Source organism: Eschrichtius robustus, chromosome 8, assembly GCF_028021215.1.
Source record: "Eschrichtius robustus isolate mEscRob2 chromosome 8, mEscRob2.pri, whole genome shotgun sequence".
Lineage (NCBI taxonomy): Eukaryota > Metazoa > Chordata > Mammalia > Artiodactyla > Eschrichtiidae > Eschrichtius > Eschrichtius robustus.
In genome coordinates, this window is record NC_090831.1 from 88,439,092 (window position 1) to 88,459,754 (window position 20,663).

At 39.1% G+C, this 20,663-nt stretch overlaps 1 protein-coding gene across 4 annotated transcripts in view; it reads right to left on the bottom strand.

Annotated features, from left to right (window-relative positions):
- Positions 1 to 20,663, bottom strand: part of MATCAP2 (microtubule associated tyrosine carboxypeptidase 2) — a 94,412-nt gene that overhangs the window by 18,030 nt on the left and 55,719 nt on the right. For 3 of the 4 annotated variants that reach the window (XM_068550046.1, XM_068550045.1, XM_068550043.1), the window contains one exon: positions 19,731 to 19,880. The exons of the other annotated variant lie outside the window; for it this stretch is intronic. In XM_068550046.1, the coding sequence (XP_068406147.1) occupies positions 19,731 to 19,880 (150 nt within the window). The remainder of the gene's footprint in view (positions 1 to 19,730; positions 19,881 to 20,663) is intronic. 4 annotated transcript variants of the gene reach the window in all.

Sequence of the window (20,663 nt, forward strand, 5' to 3'; positions counted from 1 at the left end):
CAGAAATAAATGAAATAGAAACAAAGGAAACAATAGCAAAGATCAATAAAACTAAAAGCTGGTTCTTTGATAAAATAAACCAAAGCCAGACTAATTGATAAACCATTAGCCAGACTCATCAAGAAAAAGAGGGAGAGGACTCAAATCAATAAAATTAGAAATGAAAAAGGAGAAGTTACAACAGACACTGCAGAAATACAAAGCATCCTAAGAGACTACTACAAGCAACTCTATGCCAATAAAATGGACAACCTGGAAGAAATGGACAAATTTTTAGAAAGGTATAACCTTCCAAGACTGAACCAGGAAGAAGTAGAAAATATGAACAGACCAATCACAAGCAATGAAATTGAAACTGTGATTAAAAATCTTCCAACAAACAAAAGTCCAGGACCAGATAGCTTCAGAGGTGAATTCTATCAAACATTTAGAGAAGAGCTAACACCCATCCTTCTTATACTCTTCCAAAAAATTGCAGACGAAGGAACACTCCCAAACTCATTCTATGGGGCCACCATCACCCTGATACCAAAACCAGACAAAGATACTACAAAAAAAGAAAATTACAGACCAATATCACTGATGAATATAGATTCAAAAATCCTCAACAAAATACTACCAGACAGAATCCAATAACACGTTAAAAGGATCATACACCATGATCAAGTGGGATTTATCCCAGGGATGCAAGGATTCTTCAGTATATGCAAATCAATCAATGTGATACACCCTATTAACAAATTGAAGAAGAAAAACCATATGATCATCTCAATAGATGCAGAAAAAGCTTTTGACAAAATTCAACACCGATTTATGACAAAAACTCTCCAGAAAGTGGGCATAGAGGGAACCTACCTCAACATAATAAAGGCCATATACGACCAACCCACAGCCAACATCATTCTCAATGGTGAAAAACTGAAAGCATTTCCTCTAACATCAGGAACGAGACAAGGATGTCCACTCTCACCACTACTGTTCAACATAGCTTTGGAAGTCCTAGCCACGGCAATCAGAGAAGAAAAAGAAATAAAAGGAATACAAATTGGAAAAGAAGAAGTAAAATTGTCACTGTTTGCAGATGACATGATACTACACAAAGAGAATCCTAAAGATGCCACCAGAAAACTACTAGAGCTAATCAATGAATTTGGTAAAGTTGTAGGATACAAAATTAATGCACAGAAGTCTCTTGCATTCCTATACACTAATGATGAAAAATCTGAAAGAGAAATTAAGGAAACACTCCCATTTACCATTGCAGCAAAAAGAATAAAATACCTAGAAAGAAACCTACCTAGGGAGACAAAAGACCTGTATGCAGAAAATTATAAGACACTGATGAAAGAAATTAAAGATGATACCAACAGATGGAGAGATATACCATGTTCTTGGATTGGAAGAATCAACATTGTGAAAATGACTATACTACCCAAAGCAATCTACAGATTCAATGCAATCCCTTTCAAATTACCAACGGCATTTTTTATGGAACTAGAACAAAAAATCTTAAAATTTGTATGGAGACACAAAAGACCCCGAATAGCCAAAGCAGTCTTGGGGGAAATAAACGGAGCTGGAGGAATCAGACTACCTGACTTCAGACTATACTACAAAGCTACAGTAATCAAGACAATATGGTACTGGCACAAAAACAGAAACATAGATCAATGGAACAAGATAGAAAGCCCAGAGATAACCCACGGACCTATGGCTAACTAATCTATGACAAAGGAAGCAAGGATATACAATGGAGAAAAGACAGTCTCTTCAATAAGTGGTACTGGGAAAACTGGACAGCTACATGTAAAAGAACGAAATTAGAACACTCCCTAACACCATACACAAAAATACTCATAATGGATTAGAGACCTAAATGTAAGACCAGACACTATAAAACTCTTAGAGGAAAACACAGGCAGAACACTCTTCGACATAAATCACAGCAATATCTTTTTTGATCCACCTCCTAGAGTAATGGAAATAAAAACAAACATAAACAAATGGGACCTAATGAAACTTCAAAGCAGTTGCACAGCAAAGGAAACAATAAACAAGACCAAAAGACAACCCTCAGAATGGGAGAAAATATTTGCAAATGAATCAACGGACAAAGGATTAATCTCCAAAATTTACAAGCAGCTCATGAAGCTCAATATTAAAAAAACAAACAACCCAATCCAAAAATGGGCAGAAGACCTAAATAGACATTTCTCCAAGGAAGACATACAGATGGCCAAGAAGCACATGAAAACCTGCTCAACATCACTAATTATTAGAGAAATGCAAATCAAAACTACAATGAGGTATCACCTCACACCAGTTAGAATGGGCATCATCAGAAAATCTACAAACAACAAATGCTGGAGAGGGTGTGGAGAAAAGGGAACCCTCTTGCACTGTTGGTGGGAATGTAAATTGATACAGCCACTATGGACAACAGTATGGAGGTTCCTTTAAAAACTAAATACAGAATTACCATATGATCCAGCAATCCCACTACTGGGCATATACCCAGAGAAAACCATAATTCAAAAAGACACATGCACCCCAATGTTCACTGCAGCACTCTTTACAATAGCCCGGTCATGGAAGCAACCTAAATGCCCATCGACAGACGAATGGATAAAGAAAATGTGGTACATATATACAATGGAATATTACTCAGCCATACAAAGGAACGAAATTGGGTCATTTGTTGAGAGGTGGCTGGATCTAGAGACTGTCATACAGAGTGAAGTCAGAAAGAGAAAAACAAATATCGTATATTAACGCATATATGTGGAAGCTAGAAAAATGGTACAGATGAACCAGTTTGCAGGGCAGAAATTGAGACACAGATGTAGAGAACAAACGTATGGACACCAAGGGGGGAAAGCGGCGGGGGTTGGGGGTGGTGGTGTGATGAATTGGGCGATTGGGATTGACATGTATACACTGATGTGTATAAAATTGATGACTAATAAGAACCTGCTGTGTAAAAAAATAAAATAAAATTGAAAAAAATCACAACAATAACCCTACAAGACCAAATAAATGAAAAGGAAATAGGCAACCTACCTGAAAAGGAATTCAGAGTAATGATAGTACTGATTATCCAAAATCTCGGAAACAGAATGGAGGCACGGACTGAGAAAATACAAGAAATGTTTAACAAAGACCTAGAAGAACTAAAGAACAAAGAAACAGTGATGAACAACACAGTAACTGAAATGAAAAATACACGGGAAGGAATCAATAGTAGAATAACTGAGGCAGAAGAGTGAGTAAGTGAGCTGGAACATTGAATGGTAGAAGTAACTGCTGAGGAGCAGAATAAAGAAAAAAGAATGAAAAGAATTGATGACAGTCTCAGAGACCTCCAGGACAACAGTAATGCACCAACATTTGGATTATAGGGGTCCAAGAAAAAGAAGAGAAAAAGAAAGGGTCTGAGAAAACATTTGAAGAGATTATAGTTGAACACTTCCCTAACATGGATAAGGAAATAGCCACCCAATTCCAGGAAGTGCAGAGAGTCCCATACAGGATAAACCCTAGGAAAAACACACCAAGACACATATTAATCAAACTAACAAAAATTAAATTCAAAGAAAAAATATTAAAAGGAGCAAGGGAAAAGCAACAAATAACATACAAGGGAACCCCATAAGGTTATCAGCTGATTTCTCAGCAGAAACTGTGCAGGTGATAAGGAAGTAGCATGATATATTTAAAGTGAAAAAAAAGGAAGAACCTGCAACCAAGAATACTCTACCCAGCAAGGCTCTCATTCAGATTCCACAGAGAAATCAAAAGCTCTACAGATGGGATTTCCCTGGTGGTGCAGTGATTAAGAATCCGCCTGCCAATGCAGGGACACTGGTTCGATACCTGGTCTAAGAAGGTCCCACACGCCGCGGAGCAGCTAAGCCCACGCGCCACAACTACTGAAGCACGCGTGCCCTAGAGCCCATGTGCTGCAACTGCTGAGCCCACATGCCTCAACTACTGAAGCTCATGTGCTCTAGGGCCCGCATGCTGCAACTACTGAGCCTGTGTGCTGCAACTACTGAAGCCCAGGCGCCTAGAGCCCATGCTCCACAACAAGAGAAGGCACCGCAATGAGAAGCCCACACACCGCAACGAAGAGTAGCCCCCACTGGCCGCAACTAGAGAAAGCTCCCGTGCAGCAATGAAGACCCAATGTAGCCAAAAAAAAAAAAAAAACAAAAAAAGCTTTACAAACAACCAAAAGCTAAGAGAATTCAGCACCACCAGACCAGCTTTGCAACAAATGCTAAAGGAACTTATTTAGGCGGAAAAGACAAGACCAAAACTAGAAACAAACAAAAAAACCCCTAAAAGCTCAGCAGGAAAGGCAAGCACAGAGTAAAGGTAGGAAATCATCCACATACAAACATGATATCAAAACAAGCAATTGTGAGAAGAGGAGAGTACAAATGCAGGATACTGAAATGCATTTGAAATTAAAAGACCAGCAACTTAAAACAATATTTTTGTATAGAGACTGCTACATCAACAACTCTTGGTAACTGCCAACTAAAAATCGACAATAGATACACACACACACAAAAGAAAAAGGAATCCAAAAACACAACACTAAAGTTAGTCATCAAATAACAAAAGAAGAGAACAGAAGAGGAAGGGAAGAAAAAAGACTTACAAAAACCCAAAACAATTAAGAAAATGGTAACAGGAACATACATATCGATAACTACCTTAAACATAAATGGATTAAATGCTCCAACCAAAACACATAGACTGGCTGAATAGATAGAAAAACAAGACCCATATATATGCTGTCTACAAGAGACCGACTTCAGACCTACGGAAACATACAGACTGAAAGTGAGGGAGCGGAAAAAGATACTCCATGCAAATGGAAATGAAAAGAAAGCTGGAGTAGCAACACTAATATCAGACAAATAGACTTTAAAATAAAGACTGTTTCAAGACACAAAGAACAACACTACATAATGATCAAGGAATCTATCCAAGAAGATAAAACAATTGTAAATACATATGCACCCAACATAGGAGCACCTCAATATATAAGGCAAATACTATCAGCCATAAAAGGAGAAATTGACAGTAAAATAATACTAGTGGGGGACTTTAACACCCCACTTGCATCAATGGACAGATCATCCAGATAGAAAAGCCACAAGAAAACAAAGGCTTTAAATGACAATTAGAGCAGATGGATGTAACTGATATATATAAAGCATTCCATTTAAAAGCACAAGAATACATGTTCTTCTCAAGTGCACATGCAACATTTTCCAGGATAGATCACAAGCTGGGCTGCAAAGCAAGCCTCAGTAAACTGAAGAAAACTGAAGTCATATCAAGCATATTTTCCAACCACAATACTATAAGATTAGAAATCAACTACAAGAAAAACACTGTAAAAACCACAAACACATGGAGGCTAAACAGTATACTATTAAATGACCAATGGATCACTGAAGAAGTCAAAGAGGAAATCAAAAAATGTCCCAGAGACAAAAGAAAACAAAAACACAATAATCTAAAACCTATGGGACTCAGCAAAAGCTGTTTTAAGAGGAAAGTTTATAGCAATACAATCTTACCTCAGGAAACAAGGAAAATCTCAAATAACGAGCATACTCTAACACCTAAACAACTATAGAAAGAAGAACAAACAAAGCCCAAAGTTAGTAGAAGAAATCATAAAGATCAGAGCGGACATAAAAGAATTATAGATGAAGAAAACAATAGAAAAGATCAAAGAAACTAAAAGGTGGTTCTTCGAAAAGATAAAGGAAATTGATAAAACTTTATCCAAACTCATGAACAAAAAAGGGGAGAGAGCTCAAATCAATAAAATTAGAAATTAAAAAGAAGTTACAACAGACACCACAGAAATACAAAAGATCATAAGAGACTACTACAAGCAACTACATGCCAATAAAATGGACAACCTGAAAGAAATGGACAAATTCTTAGAAAGGTACAATCTCCCAAGACTGAACCAGGAAGAAGTACAAAATATGAACAGACCAATCACAAGTACTGAAATTGAAACTGTGATTAAGAAACTCCCAATAAACAAAAGTCCAGGGCAAGATGGCTTCACAGGTGAATTCTATCAAACATTTAGAGAAGAGTTAACACCTATCCTCAAACTATTCCAAAAACAAACTGCAGAGGAAAGAACACTCCCAAACTCATTCTATGAGGCCACCATCACCCTGATACCAAAACCATACAAAGTTACCACAAACAAAGAAAATTATAGGCCAATATCACTGATGAACATAGATGCAAAAAACTCAACGAAATACTAGGAAACTGAATCCAACATACATTAAAAGAATCATACAGAACTGCCCTGGTGGCGCAGTGGTTGAGAATCTGCCTGCCAATGCAGGGGACATGGGTTTGAGCCCTGGTCTGGGAAGATCCCACGTGCCTTGAAGCAACTAAGCCCGTGTGCCACAACTACTGAGCCCGTGTGCCACAACTACTGAGCCCGTGTGCCACAACTACTGAGCCTGCCCTCTAGAGCCTGCGAGGCACAACTACTGAGCCTGCGTGCCACAACTACTGAAGCCCACACACCTAGAGCCTGTGCACCACAACGAAGAGTAGACCCCACGTGCTGCAACTAGAGAAAGCCTATGCGCAGCAACAGAGGCCCAACAATGAAGACTCAATGCAGCCAAAAATAAATAAATTTATTAAAAAAAAAAAAGAATCATACAACATGATCAACTGGGATTTATCTCAGGGATGCAAGGCTTTTTCAGTATCTGCAAATCAATCAGTGTATTACACCACCTCAACGAACTGAAGAATAAAAACTACATGATCATCTCAAAAGATGCAGAAAAAGCTTTTGACAAAATTCAACACCCATTTATGATAAAAACTCTCCAGAGAGTGGGCATAAAGGGAACCTACCTCAACATAATAAAGGCCATATATGACAAGCCCACTGCCAACATCATTCTCAGTGGTAAAAACTGAAAGCATTTCCTCTAAGATCAGGAACAAGACAAGGATGTCCACTCTCACCACTTTTATACAACATAGTTTTGGAAGTCCTAGCCACGGCAATCAGAGAAGAAAAAAATAACAGGAATCCAAATTGGAAAGGAAGAAATAAAACTGTTACTGTTTGCAGAAGAAATGATACTATACATAGAAAATCCTAAAGATGCTCCCAGAAAACTGCTGAAGTTCAGTGAACTAGGTTGGATTGCAAGATGAAACAATTAATAAACACAAATCCTTTGCATTTCTATACACTAACAACAAAAGATCTCAGAAAGAAATTAAGGAAACAATCCCATTTACCATTGCATCCAAAAAAAAAAAAAACCTAGAAATAAACCTACCTAAGGAGACAAAACACCAGTACTCTGAAAACTATTAGACACTGATGAAAGAAATCAAAGATGATACAAACAGATGGAAGGATATATCATGCTCTTGCATTGGAAGAATCAATATTGTCAAAATGACTATACTACCCAAGGCAATCTACACATTCAATGCAATCCCTATCAAATTACGAATAACATTTTTCACAGAACTAGAACAAAAAATTTTTTTAATCTATATGAAAACACAAAACACCACGAATAGCCAAAGTAATCTTAAGGGGGGGAAAAAATGGACCTGGAGGAATCAGTCTCCCTGATTTTAGACTATACTACAAACTTACAATCATCAAAACACTATGGTACAGGTACAAAAACAAAAATATAGATCAATGGAACAGGACAGAAGCCCAGAAATAAACACATGCACCTGTGGTCGATTGATCTACAATAAAAAAGGTAAGACTATACAATGGAGAAACGACAGTCTCTTCAATAAATGGTGTTGAGAAAACTGGACAGCTATAGGAAAAGAATGAAATTAGAACATTCTTTTACACCATACACAAAAATAAACTCAATGAATTAAAGAACTAAATGTAAGACCTGATGTTATAAAACTCTTAGAAGAAAACATAGGAAGAACACTCTGTGAAATAAATCGCAGCAGTATCTTTTTCAATCTGTTTCCCAGAGCAACGTATGATTCAGGAATCCCACTCTTGGGCATATATCTGGCAAAAACCCTGGTTTGAAAGGATACAGGCACCCCAGTGTTCACTGCAGCACTGTTTACAGTAACCAAGACATGGAAGCAACCTACATGTCCATCGACAGAAGAGTGGATAAAGAAGATGTGGTACCTATGTCCAATGGAATATTACTCAGCCATTAAAAAGGATGAAATAATGCCATTAGCAGCAACATGAATGGACCTGGAAATTATCGTAGTAAGTGAAGTAAGTCAGACAGAGGAAAAACAAATATCATCTGATATTGCTTACATGCAAAATCTAAAAACAATGATACAAATGAACATATTTACAAAACAGAAAAAGACTCACGGACTTAGAAAGCACACTTAGGTTAACAAAGAGCAAAGGTGGAGGTCAGGGATAAATTGTGAGTTTGGGATTGAAATATACACGCTATTCTATTGAAAATAGATAACCAAGAAGGACCTACTGCATAGCATAGGGAACTCTGCTTAATATTCTCTAATAACCTATATGTGAAAAGAACTTGAGAAACAATAGATACATGTATATGTACAACTGAATCACTTTGCTGTACACCTGAAAATAAGACAACATTGTTAACCAACTATACTCCAATTTAAAATAAAAATAAAAAAACAAATGGGACCTAATGAAACTCAAAGGCTCTTGTGCAGCAGAGGAACCCACAAACAAAAGGAAAGGCAACCCACACAATGAAAGGAAAGATTTGCCAAATGATTTGACTGACAAGTGATTAATCTCCAAAATTTACAAACAGTTCATGCAGCACAATATCAAAACAAACAAACAACCCAATCAAAAAATGGGCGGAAGACCTAAATAGACATTTCACTAAAGAAGACATACAGATGGCCAACAAACATATGAAAAGATGCTCAACATCACTAATTATCAGAGAAATGCAAACCAAAACTACAATGAGGTATCACCTCACACCAGTCAGAATGGTCATCATCAAAAAATCTATAATCAATAAATACTGGAGAGGGTGTGGAGAAAAGGGAACCCTCCTACACTGTTGGTGGGAATGTAAATTGGTACAGCCAGTGGGGAGAACAGTATGGAGGTTCCTTAAAAAACTAAAAACAGAGCTACCACATGACCCAGCAATCCCACTCCTAGGCATGTATCAGGAGAAAACCATAATTTGAAAGGATGCATGCATCCTGATGTTCATTGCAGCACTATTTACAATAGCCAGGACATGGAAACAACCTAAATGTCCATCAACACAGGAACGGATAAAGATGTGGTACATATACACAATGGAATAGTACTCAGCCATAAAAAGGAACGAAACAGTGCCATCTGCTGAGACATGGATGGACCCAGAGATTGTCATACAGAGTGAAGTAAGTGAGAAAGAGAAAAACAAATATTGTATAATACTGCTTACATGTGGAATCTAGAAAAATCGTACATATGAACTTATTTACAAAGCAAAAATAGAGTCACAGATGTAGAGAACTTATGGTTACCAAGGGGGAAAGGGGGTGGGTGGGACGAATTGGGAGATTGGGATTGACATATATACACTACTATGTATAAAACAGATAACTAATGAGAACCTACTGTATAGCACAGGGAACTGTACTCAATGATCTGTGGTGACCTAAATGGAAAGGAAATCTAAAAAAGAGTGGATATATGTATACGTATAACTGATTCACTTTGTTGTCAGCAGAAACTAACACAACATTGTAAAGCAACTATACTCCAATAAAAAAAAAAACTAAATAGACATTTCACCAAAGAAGACATACAGATGGCAAACAGGCACATAGAGAGAGGCTCAACATCACTAACTATTAGAGAAATGCAAATCAAAACTACAGTGAGATATCACCTCACACCAGACAGAATGGCCATCATCAAAGAGTCTACCAACAATGAATGCTGGAGCGGGTGTAGAGAAAAGGGAACCCTCCTACTTGTTGGTGGGAATGTAAATTGGTATAGCCACTATGAAGAACAGTACGGAGGTTCCTCAAAAAACTAATAAAAGCTACCATATGATACAGCAATCCCACTGTTTGGCATATATCTGGCGAAAACCATGGTTTGAAAGGATACAGGCACCCAGTGTTCACTGCAGCACTGTTTACAATAACCAAGACATGGAAGGAACCTAAATGTCCACTGACAGAAGAGTGGATAAAGAAGATGTTGTACGTATGTCCAATGGAATATTACTTAGCCATTAAAAAGAATGAAATAATGCCATTGGCAGCAACATGAATGGACCTGGAGATTATTGTGCTAAGTGAAGCAAGTCAGACAGAGAAAGACAAATATCATCTGATATCACTTATATGCAGAATTTTTAAAAAATGATACAAATGAACATATTTACAAAACAGAAACAGACTCAAAGACTTAGAATACACACATAGAGTTACCAAAAGGGAAAGGTGGAGGGCAGGGATAAATTGGTAGTTTGGGATTGACATATACATACTACAATAATGAAAATAGATAACCAACAAGGACCTACTGTATAACACAGGGATTTCTGCTCAATATTCTCCAGTAACATAAATGGGAAAAGATTTGGAGAAACAATACATACAGGTATAGGTATAACTGAATTGGTTTGATGTACACCTGAAACTAACACAACACTGTTAATCAACTATACTCGAGTTTAAAATAAAAATTAAAAATGGGGGAGACCTTCAAGATGGCGGAAGAGTAAGACATGGACATTTCCTTCCTCCCCACAAATACGTCGAAAATACATCTACACGTGGAACACCTCCTGTAGAACACCTACTGAATGCCGGCAGAAGACCTCAGACTTCCCAAAAGGCAAGAAAATCCCCATGTACCTGGGTAGGGCAAAAGAAAAAAGAAAAAACAGAGACAAAAGAATAGGGATGGGACCTGCACCTCTGGCAGGGAGCTGTGAAGGAGGAAAAGTTTCCACACACTAGGAAGCGCCCTCACTGGCAGGGAAGTCGGGGTAGAGCTTCGGAGCCACAGAGAAGACTGAGGTAACAGGGGTGCAGAGGGCAAAGCAGAGATATCCCCACACAGAGGATCAGTGCCAACTACCACTCACTAGCCTGAGAGGCTTCTCTGCTCACCGGCCAGGGCGGGTGGGGGCTGGGAGCTGAGGCTCGGGCTTCGGAGGTCAGACCCCACGGAGAGGACTGGGGTTGGCTGTGTGAAGACAGCCTGAAGGGGGCTAGTGCACCACAGCTAGCCGTGAGGGAGTCTGGGAAAAAGTCTGGAACTGCCTAAGAGGCAAGAGACCATTGTCTCGGGGTGTGTGAGAAGAGGGTCTTCCTGCTCTGTGTGCCCTCAGATGACAGAGCACTGCCTAAGCGAGCTCCAGAGATGGGAGTGAGCTGCAGCTATTATCATGGATGCCAGAGGTGGGCATGGACCGCTACCGCTGCTGCCGCTGCCACTAAGGATCCTGTGTGCAAGTGTAGGTTACTACCCACACCCTCCCGAGAGCCTGTGCAGAATGCCACTGCCAGGGTCCCACGATCCAGGGCCAACTTCCCCAGGAGAACACACGGCACACCTCAGGCTGCTGCAATGTCATGCCAGCCTGTACCACCACAGGCACGCCCTGAATTCCAATTGTGACTACTGTACCCCTCCCTCTCCCCAACCTGAGTGAGCAGAAGACCTCTAATAAGCCGCTGCTCTAACCTGCTCCCGTCTGGGCAGGGAACAGACGCCTGAGGGCAGCCTACACCCAGAGTCAAGGCCAAAACCAAACTGAACCTCGGAGCTGTGCAAAGAAGAGAAAGGGAACTTTCTCCTGAGGTGCAGCCTCAGGAGCAGCAGACTCAATCACCCCAGTCAGCTTGGTAAACCCTGGAATATCTGAATAGACAATGAGTGTTCCCAAAATTGAGGCGGTGGACTTTGGGGGCAACTGTGGACCTGGGGTTTGCTTTCTCCATTTGATCTGTTTTTGGTTTTACTTTTATGTTAGTTTACTTTTTAGTGATTGCTTTTATTTGTGTGTTTGTTTATTGGTTCGGTTGCTCTCTTCCTTTTTCTTTCTTTCTTCTTTTGTGAGTGTGTGTGTATGTTTGTGTGATTTTGTCTGTTTAGCTTTGCTTTTACCATTTGTCTTGGAGTTCTGTACGTTTTTTTTTTCTTCCTTTTCTTCTGAGCCAAGCAGCTGGCAGTGTTGGCGCTCTGGCTGGGCGTCAGGCCTGAGCCCCTGAGGTGAGAGAGCTGAGTCCAGGACGTTGAGCCACCAGAGACCTTCCAGCCCCATGTAATATTAATCAGAGAGAGCTCTCCCAGAGATCTCCATCTCAACATTAAGACCCAGTTCCACTCACGGCCAGCAAGCTCCAGTGCTGGATGCCCCATGCCAAACAACTAGCAAGACAGGAAAACAACCCCACCCATTAGCAGAGAGGCTGCCTAACGTCATACTAAGTTCACAGACACCCCAAAACACACCACTGGATGTGGCCCTGCCCACCAGAGGGTCAAGATCCAGCCCCATCTTCTAGAACACAGGCACCAGGCCCTCCAACCAGGAAGCCTACATAAGCCACTGAACCAACCTCACCCACTGGGGGCAGACACCAGAAATAAGAGGAACTATGAACCTGAAGCCTGTGAAAAGGAGACCCCAAACACAGTAAGTTAAACAAAATGAGAAGACAGAAAAACACACAGCAGATGAAGGAGCAAGGTAAAAACACACCAGACCTAACAAATGAAGAAGAAATAGGCAGTCTACCTGAAAAAGAATTCAGAGAAATGATAGTAAAGATGATCCAAAAATCTCAGAAATAGAATGGAGAAAATACAAGAAACGTTTAACAAGGACCTAGAAGAACTAAAGAGCAAACAAAAGATGAGCAACACAATAAATGAAATTAAAAATACTCTAGAAGGAATCAACAGCAGAATAACTGAGGCAGAAGAATGGATAAGTGACCTGGAAGATAGAATAGTGGAAATAACTGCTGCAGAGCAGATAAAAGAAAAAAGAATGAAAAGAATTGTGGACGGTCTCAGAGACCTCTGGGACAACATTAAATGCTCCAACATTCAAATTACAGGGGACCCAGAGAAGCAGAGAAAAAGAAAAAGTCAGAGAAAATATTTGAAGAGATTATAGTTGAAAACTTCCCTAACATGGGAAAGGAAATAATCAAGTCCAGGAAGCGCAGAGAGTCCCATACAGGATAAATCCAAGGAGAAACACACCAAGACACATATTAATCAAACTACCAAAAATTAAACACAAAGAAAAAATATTAAAAGGAGCAAGGGAAAAGCAACAAATAACATACAAGGGAATCCCCATAAGGTTAACAGCAGATCTTTCAGCAGAAACTCTGCAAGCCAGAAGGGACTGGCAGGACATATTTAAAGTGATGAAAGGGAAAAACCTACAACCAAGATTACTCTACCCAGCAAGGATATCATTCAGATTCGACGGAGAAATTAAAACCTTTACAGACAAACAAAAGTTAAGAGAATTCACCACCACCAAACGAGCTTTACAACAAATGCTAAAGGTACTTCTCTAGGCAGGAAACAGAAGAGAAGGAAAAGACCTATAAAAACAACTGAACAACTAAGAAAATGGTAACAGGAACATACATATTGATAATTGCCTTAAATGTAAACGGATTAAATGCTCCAAATAAAAGACACACACTGGCGCAACAGATACAAAAACAAGACCCGTATATATGCTGTCTACAAGATACCCACTTCAGACCTAGGGTCACATACAGACTGAAAGTGAGGGGATGGAAAAAGATATTCCATGCAAATGGAAATCAAAAGAAAGCTGGAGTACCAATTCTCATATCAGACAAAATAGACTTTAAAGTAAAGACTATTACAAGGCAAAGAAGGACACTACATAATGATCAAGGGATCAATCCAAGAAGAAGGTACAGCAATTGTAAATATTTATTCACCCAACATAGGAGCACCTCAATACATAAGGCAAATGCTAACAGCCATAAAAGAGGAAATTGACAGTAACACAATCATAGTAGGGGACTTTAACACCCCACTTTCACCAATGAAGAGATCATCCAAAATGCAAATAAATAAGGAAACACAACTTTTAAATGATACATTAAACAAGATAGAAACCCTCCAGAAAGTGGGGATAGAGGGAACCTACCTCAACATAATAAAGGCCATATACGACAAACCCACAGCCAACATCATTCTCAATGGTGAAAAACTGAAAGCATTTCCTGTAAGATCAGGAACAAGAGAAGGGTGCCCACTCTCACCACCATTATTCAACATAGTTTTGGAAGTTTTAGCCACAGCAATAAGAAAAAGAAATAAAAGGAATCCAATTTGGAAAAGAAGAAGTAAAACTGTCACTGTTTGCAGATGACATGATACTATACATAGAGAATCCTAAAGATGCTACCAGAAAACTACTAGAGCTAATCAATGAATTTGGTAAAGTAGGACACAAAATTAATGCACAGAAATCTCTTGCATTCCTATACACTAATGATGAAAAATCTGAAAGAGAAATTAAGGAAACACTCCCATTTAGCACTGCAACAAAAAGAATAGAATACCTAGGAATAAACCTACCTAAGGAGACAAAAGACCTGTACGCAGAAAACTATAAGACACTGATGAAAGAAATCAAAGATGATACAAACAGATGGAGCGATATACCATGTTCTTGGATCGGAATACTCAACACTGTGAAAATGGCTATACTACCCAAAGCAGTCTACAGATTCAATTAAATCCCTATCAAACTACCAATGGCATTTTTCACAGAACTAGAACAAAAAATTTTACAATTGGTATGGAAACACAGAAGACGTGAATAGCCAAAGCAATCTTGAGAAAGAAAAACGGAGCTGGAGGAATCAGGCTCCCTGACTTCAGACTATACTACAAAGCTACAGTAATCAAGACAGTATGGTACTGGCACAAAAACAGAAATATAGATCAATGGAACAAGACAGAAAGCCCAGAGATAAACCCATGTACATATGGTCACCTTATTTTTGATAAAGGAGGCTAGAATATACAATGGAGAAAAGACAGCCTCTTCAATAAGTGGTGCTGGGAAAACTGGACAGCTACATTTAAAAGAATGAAATTAGAACACTCCCTAACACCATACACAAAAATAAACTCAAAATGGATTCGAGACCTAAATGTAAGACCAGACACTATAAAACTCTTAGAGGAAAACATAGGAACGCTCTGACATAAATCACAGCAAAATCTTTTTTGATCCAGCTCCTAGAGTAATGGAAATAAAAACAAAAATAAACAAATGGGACCTAATGAAAGTTAAAAGCTTTTGTACAGCAAAGGAAACTACAATCAAGACAAAAAGACAACTCTCAGAAAGGGAGAAAATATTTGCGAATGGATCAACGGACAAAGGATTAATCTCCAAAATATATAAACTCATGCAGCTCAATATTAAAAAAACAAACAACCCAGTCCCAAAATGGGCAGAAGACCTAAATAGACATTTCTCCAAAGAAGACATACAGATGGCCAAGAAGCACATGAAAACCTGCTCAACATCCCTAATTATTAGAGAAACGCAAGTCAAAACTACAATGAGGTATCACCTCACACCAGTTAGAATGGGCATCATCAGAAAATCTACAAACAACAAATGCTGGAGAGGGTGTGGAGAAAAGGGAACCCTCTTGCACTGTTGGTGGGAATGTAAATTGATACAGCCACTACGGAGAACAGTATGGAGGTTCCTTAAAAAACTAAACATAGAATTACCATACGACCCAGCAATCCCACTACTGGGCATATACCCAGAGAAAACCATAATTCAAAAAGACACATGCACCCCAATGTTCATTGCAGCACTATTTACAACAGCCAGGTCATGGAAGCAACCTAAATGCACATCAACAGACGAATGGATAAAGAAGATATGGTGGTACATATATACAATGGAATATTACTCAGCCATACAAAGGAACGAAATTGGGTCATTTGTTGAGAGGTGGATGGATCTAGAGACTGTTATACAGAGTGAAGTAAGTCAGAAAGAGAAAAACAAATATCGTATATTAACGCATATATGTGGAAGCTAGAAAAATGGTACAGATGAACCGGTTTGCGGGGCAGAAATTGAGACACAGATGTAGAGAACAAACGTATGGACACCAAGGGGGGAAAGCGGCCGGGGGGTTGGGGGTGGTGGTGTGATGAATTGTGAGACTGGGATTGACATGTATACACTGATGTGTATAAAACTGATCACTAGTAAGAACGTGCTGTATAAAAAAATAAATAAAATAAAATTCAAGAATTAAATAAATAAAGAAATTAATAAAAATAAAAAGAAACAAAATTGAGTTATTTGTAGTAAGGTGGATGGACCTAGAGTCTGTCACACAGACTGAAGTAAGTCAGAAAGAGAAAAACAAATACCGTATGCTAACACATATATATGGAATAAAAAAAAAATGGTTCTGAAGAACCTAGGGGCAGGACAGGAATAAAGACGCAGAGGCAGAGAATGGACGTGAGGACACAGGCGGGGGGGAAGGGCAAGCTGGAGCGAAGTGAGAGAGTAGTATATATATACTACCAAATGTAAAATAGATAACTACTGGGAAGCAGCTGCATTGCACAGGGAGATCCACTCAGTGCTTTCTGACCACCTAAAGGGGTGGGATAGGGAGGGTGGGATAGGGAGGGTGGGAGGGAGGCTCAAGAGGGAGGTATTATGGGGATGTATGTATACATACAGCGGATTCACTTTGTTATACAGCAGAAACTAACAACACTGTAAAGCAATTATACTCCAATAAGATGTAAAAAATACATAAATATAGTAGTACAAAAAAAAAAAAAGGGACCTAATGAAACTCAAAAGCTTTTGCACAGCAGAGGAAATCATAAACAAAAGGAAAGACAACCCACACAATGGGAGAAAATACTGGCAAATGATGCGTCCAACAAGGGATTAATCTCCAAAGTTTACAAACAGCTCATGAACATCAATATCATAAAAAGCAAACAACCCAATCAAAAAATGGGCAGAAGACCAAAACAGACATTTCTCCAAAGACAGACAGATGGCCACAAGGCACATGGAGAGACGCTCAACTTTGCTAATTATTAGATAAATGCAAATCAAAACTACAATTAGATATCACCTCACACCAGTCAGAATGGCCATCATCAAAAATGTACAAACATGGGATCCAGAACTCGACTTCCTGTATATGTAAAATAAAAGAGCTGAATAGAACCTGAAAAAAAAAATCTACAAACAATAAATGCTGAAGAGGGTGTTGAGAAGAGAACCCTCCTAGACTGTAGGTGGGAATGTAAATTGGTACAGCCACTATGGAGAAAAATATGGAAGTTCCTTAAAAAAATGAAAAATAGAGCTACCATATGATCCAGCAATGCCACTCCTGGGCACATATCTGGCAAAAACCATGGTTTGAAAGGATACACGCACCCCAATGTTCATTGCCGCACTGCTTACAGTAACCAAGACATGGAAGCAACCTAAATATCCATCAACAGAAGAGTGGATAAAGAAGATGTGGTAAATATGATCAATGGAATATTACTCAGCCATTAAAAAGGATGAAATAATGCCACTGGCAGCAACATGAATGGACCTGGAGATTATCATACTTAGTGAAGTCAGTCAGACAGAGAAAGACAAATATCTTCTGATATCGCTATATGGAGAATCAAGAAAATGATACAAATAAAGTTATTTCCAAAACAGAAACAGATTCACAGACTTAGAATACAAACTTATGGTTAACAAAGGGGAATGGTAGGGGGCAGGGATAAACTAGCAGTTTGGGACTGATATATATACACTACAATAATGAAAATAAATAACCAACAAGGACCTACTGTATAGCCAAGGGAACTGTGGTCAAATTCTGTAGTAACTAAATGGGTAAAGAACTTCGCATAACTGAAGCACTTCACTGTATACCTGAAACTAACACAACATTGTTAATCAACTATACTCCAATATAAAATAAATATTAAAAAACTTTTTAAAAAACAAAAAAACAGTATGATGAGAAACAAAAAAAAACAGTGTTCAAGATCTCTCCCTATTAAAAGTGGCTAAAGGGACATTGCCACCAAAACTAATTCATGAACCCTGACTGGACCTAGATTTTTTTTTTTTTTTTTAACATCTATAAAGACATTTTTGGAACAGTTGGGGAAATTTAAATACCGTATATGGGGTAGTTGATATTGCTGAATTACCACTCACTTTCTTAAGTGTGATAGCGATACTGTTTTAAGTAGAAGAGAACGTTTTTAGTCTTAGGAGATGCATGCTCAATTTTTTAAGGAATGAAATGCCAAGTGTACAACTTGCTTTTAAAAAGTCACAGAGAATAGCATCAAGAAAGTGAAAAGACAACAGAGTAGTAGAAAATATTTGTAAATGATTATTTGACAAGAGATTTTTATCTAGAATATACAAAAAACTCTTAACACCTCAATAATAAAAAGCAAACCAATTAAAAATGGGTAAATGATCTAAACAGACAGTTCTCCAAAGAAAATACATAAATAGCCAATAATCACATGAAAAGATGCTCAACATCACTAGTCACCAGGAAAATGCAAATCTAAACCACAGTGAGTTAACCACTACACACCCACTAGGGATGGTTACAATATTAATTTAAAAAATGAAAACAGTAGGTGTTGGTGAGGATTTGGAGAAATAGAAATCGTCATACACTGCAGTGGGAATGTAAAATGGTGCATTCACTTTGGAAACGTGGCAGTTCCTCAAAAGGCTGAGCACAGAATTACCATATAACCCCAAAATTCTACTCCTAAGCATATACTCAAGAGAATTACCAGCATAAACTTATGAATAAAGGCTCAAAATAGCATTATTCATAACAGCTAAAAAGTGGAAACAACCCAAATGCCCATTAACTGGTGAAAGGATAAATAAAAGGTGTCATATCCATGCACTGGATTATTATTCAGCAATAAAAAGGATTGATATACTGATACATGCTACAATATGAACGAACTTTAAAAATATTATGCTAAGTAAAAATAAATAAATAAATAAATATTATGCTAAGTAAAAGAAGCCAGCCACAAAGGATCACATATTATATGATTTCATTTATATGAAATGTTCAAAAGAGGCAAAACTAATAAAAGCAGATTAATGGTTATTTATCACTAGGAGCAATGGGGAGAGAGAATAGGTAATGACTGCTAATGGGTACAAGTTTCTTTTTGGGTGATGAAACGTTCTGGAATTAGACAGTGGTGTTGGCTGCGCAACTCCACAAATATTATAAAAATCACTGAACTGTACATTTTAAATGGGTGAATTATATGTCATGTGAATTATATATCTCAATAAAGCTGTTTTTAAAGTCAAAGAGGAAGAGAGAAAGCAAAAATGGCAAAATATTAACAATCGGTGAATCCAGAGGAAGGGTATAAAAGTGTTAATTCTTTCATTATTTCCCTATTTCTGTAGGTTTGAAAATTTTCAAAATGAGATGGGAAAAACAATGCTAACAAAATGTGGTTTGGGAAAACTAGAACTGACCTCAAGTAACAAAGGTTTAATTTTTCATAGTTGAGTGGATTCTCTGATGGGAAGATTAGGATATATCCAAAATCAATAGACAATTACCCAGTCCCGCAGCCAGTGAGCCGGGCACGGAGCCACCCACTTGCACTGTGCCCACCGCAGCCGAACCCGGCTCCTGCAGGAGCCAAACGGAGAGCGGGGATCGTGAGCCCCGGCCAGAGCGAGTGCGCACAGCCGCCGCTGAGTCAGCACCTGGAGGACATGAAGAAATGGATGGAAGATAAGAGCAAAGCGAGACTTAGGCTTAAAAGCAGGTTGCCAACTGCAAGTTTGAACTCTGTTCTCAGAAGACACAAGGGACGCCTTTCCTAAGCCTGTAAATAAGCCCTGCCCTTGGTGCCTAAGGAAGGGGTTAGTGAAAGTCAGCCTGAGAGTCAACTAACTGCTGAACAATCATCGACAGGAAGACACTGGAACTCACCAAAAAAGATACCCCACATCCAAAGACAAAGGAGAAGCCACAATGAGACAGTACGAGGGGCACAATCACAATAAAATCAAATCCCATAACTGCTGAGTGGGTGACTCACAAACTGGAGAACACTTATACCACAGAAGTCCACCCACTGGAGTGAAGGTTCTGAGCCCCACGTCAGGCTTCTCAACCTGGGGGTCCAGCAACGGGAAGAGAAATTCCTAGAGAATCAGACTTCGAAGGCCAGCAGGATTTGATTGCAGGACTTCGACAGGACTGGGGGAAACAAAGACTCCACTCTTGAAGGGCACACACAAAGTAGGGTGCGCATCAGGACACAGGGGAAGGAGCAGTGACCCCAAAAGAGACTGATCCAGACCTACGTGCCAGTGTTGGAGGGTCTCCTGCAGAGGTGGGGGGTGGCTTTGTCTCACTGTGAGGACAAGGACACTGGCAGCGGAAGTTCTGGGAAGTACTCCTTGGCGTGAGCCCTCCCAGAGTCTGCCATTAGCCCCACCAAAGAACCCGGGTAGGCTCCAGAGTTGGGTTGCCACAGGCCA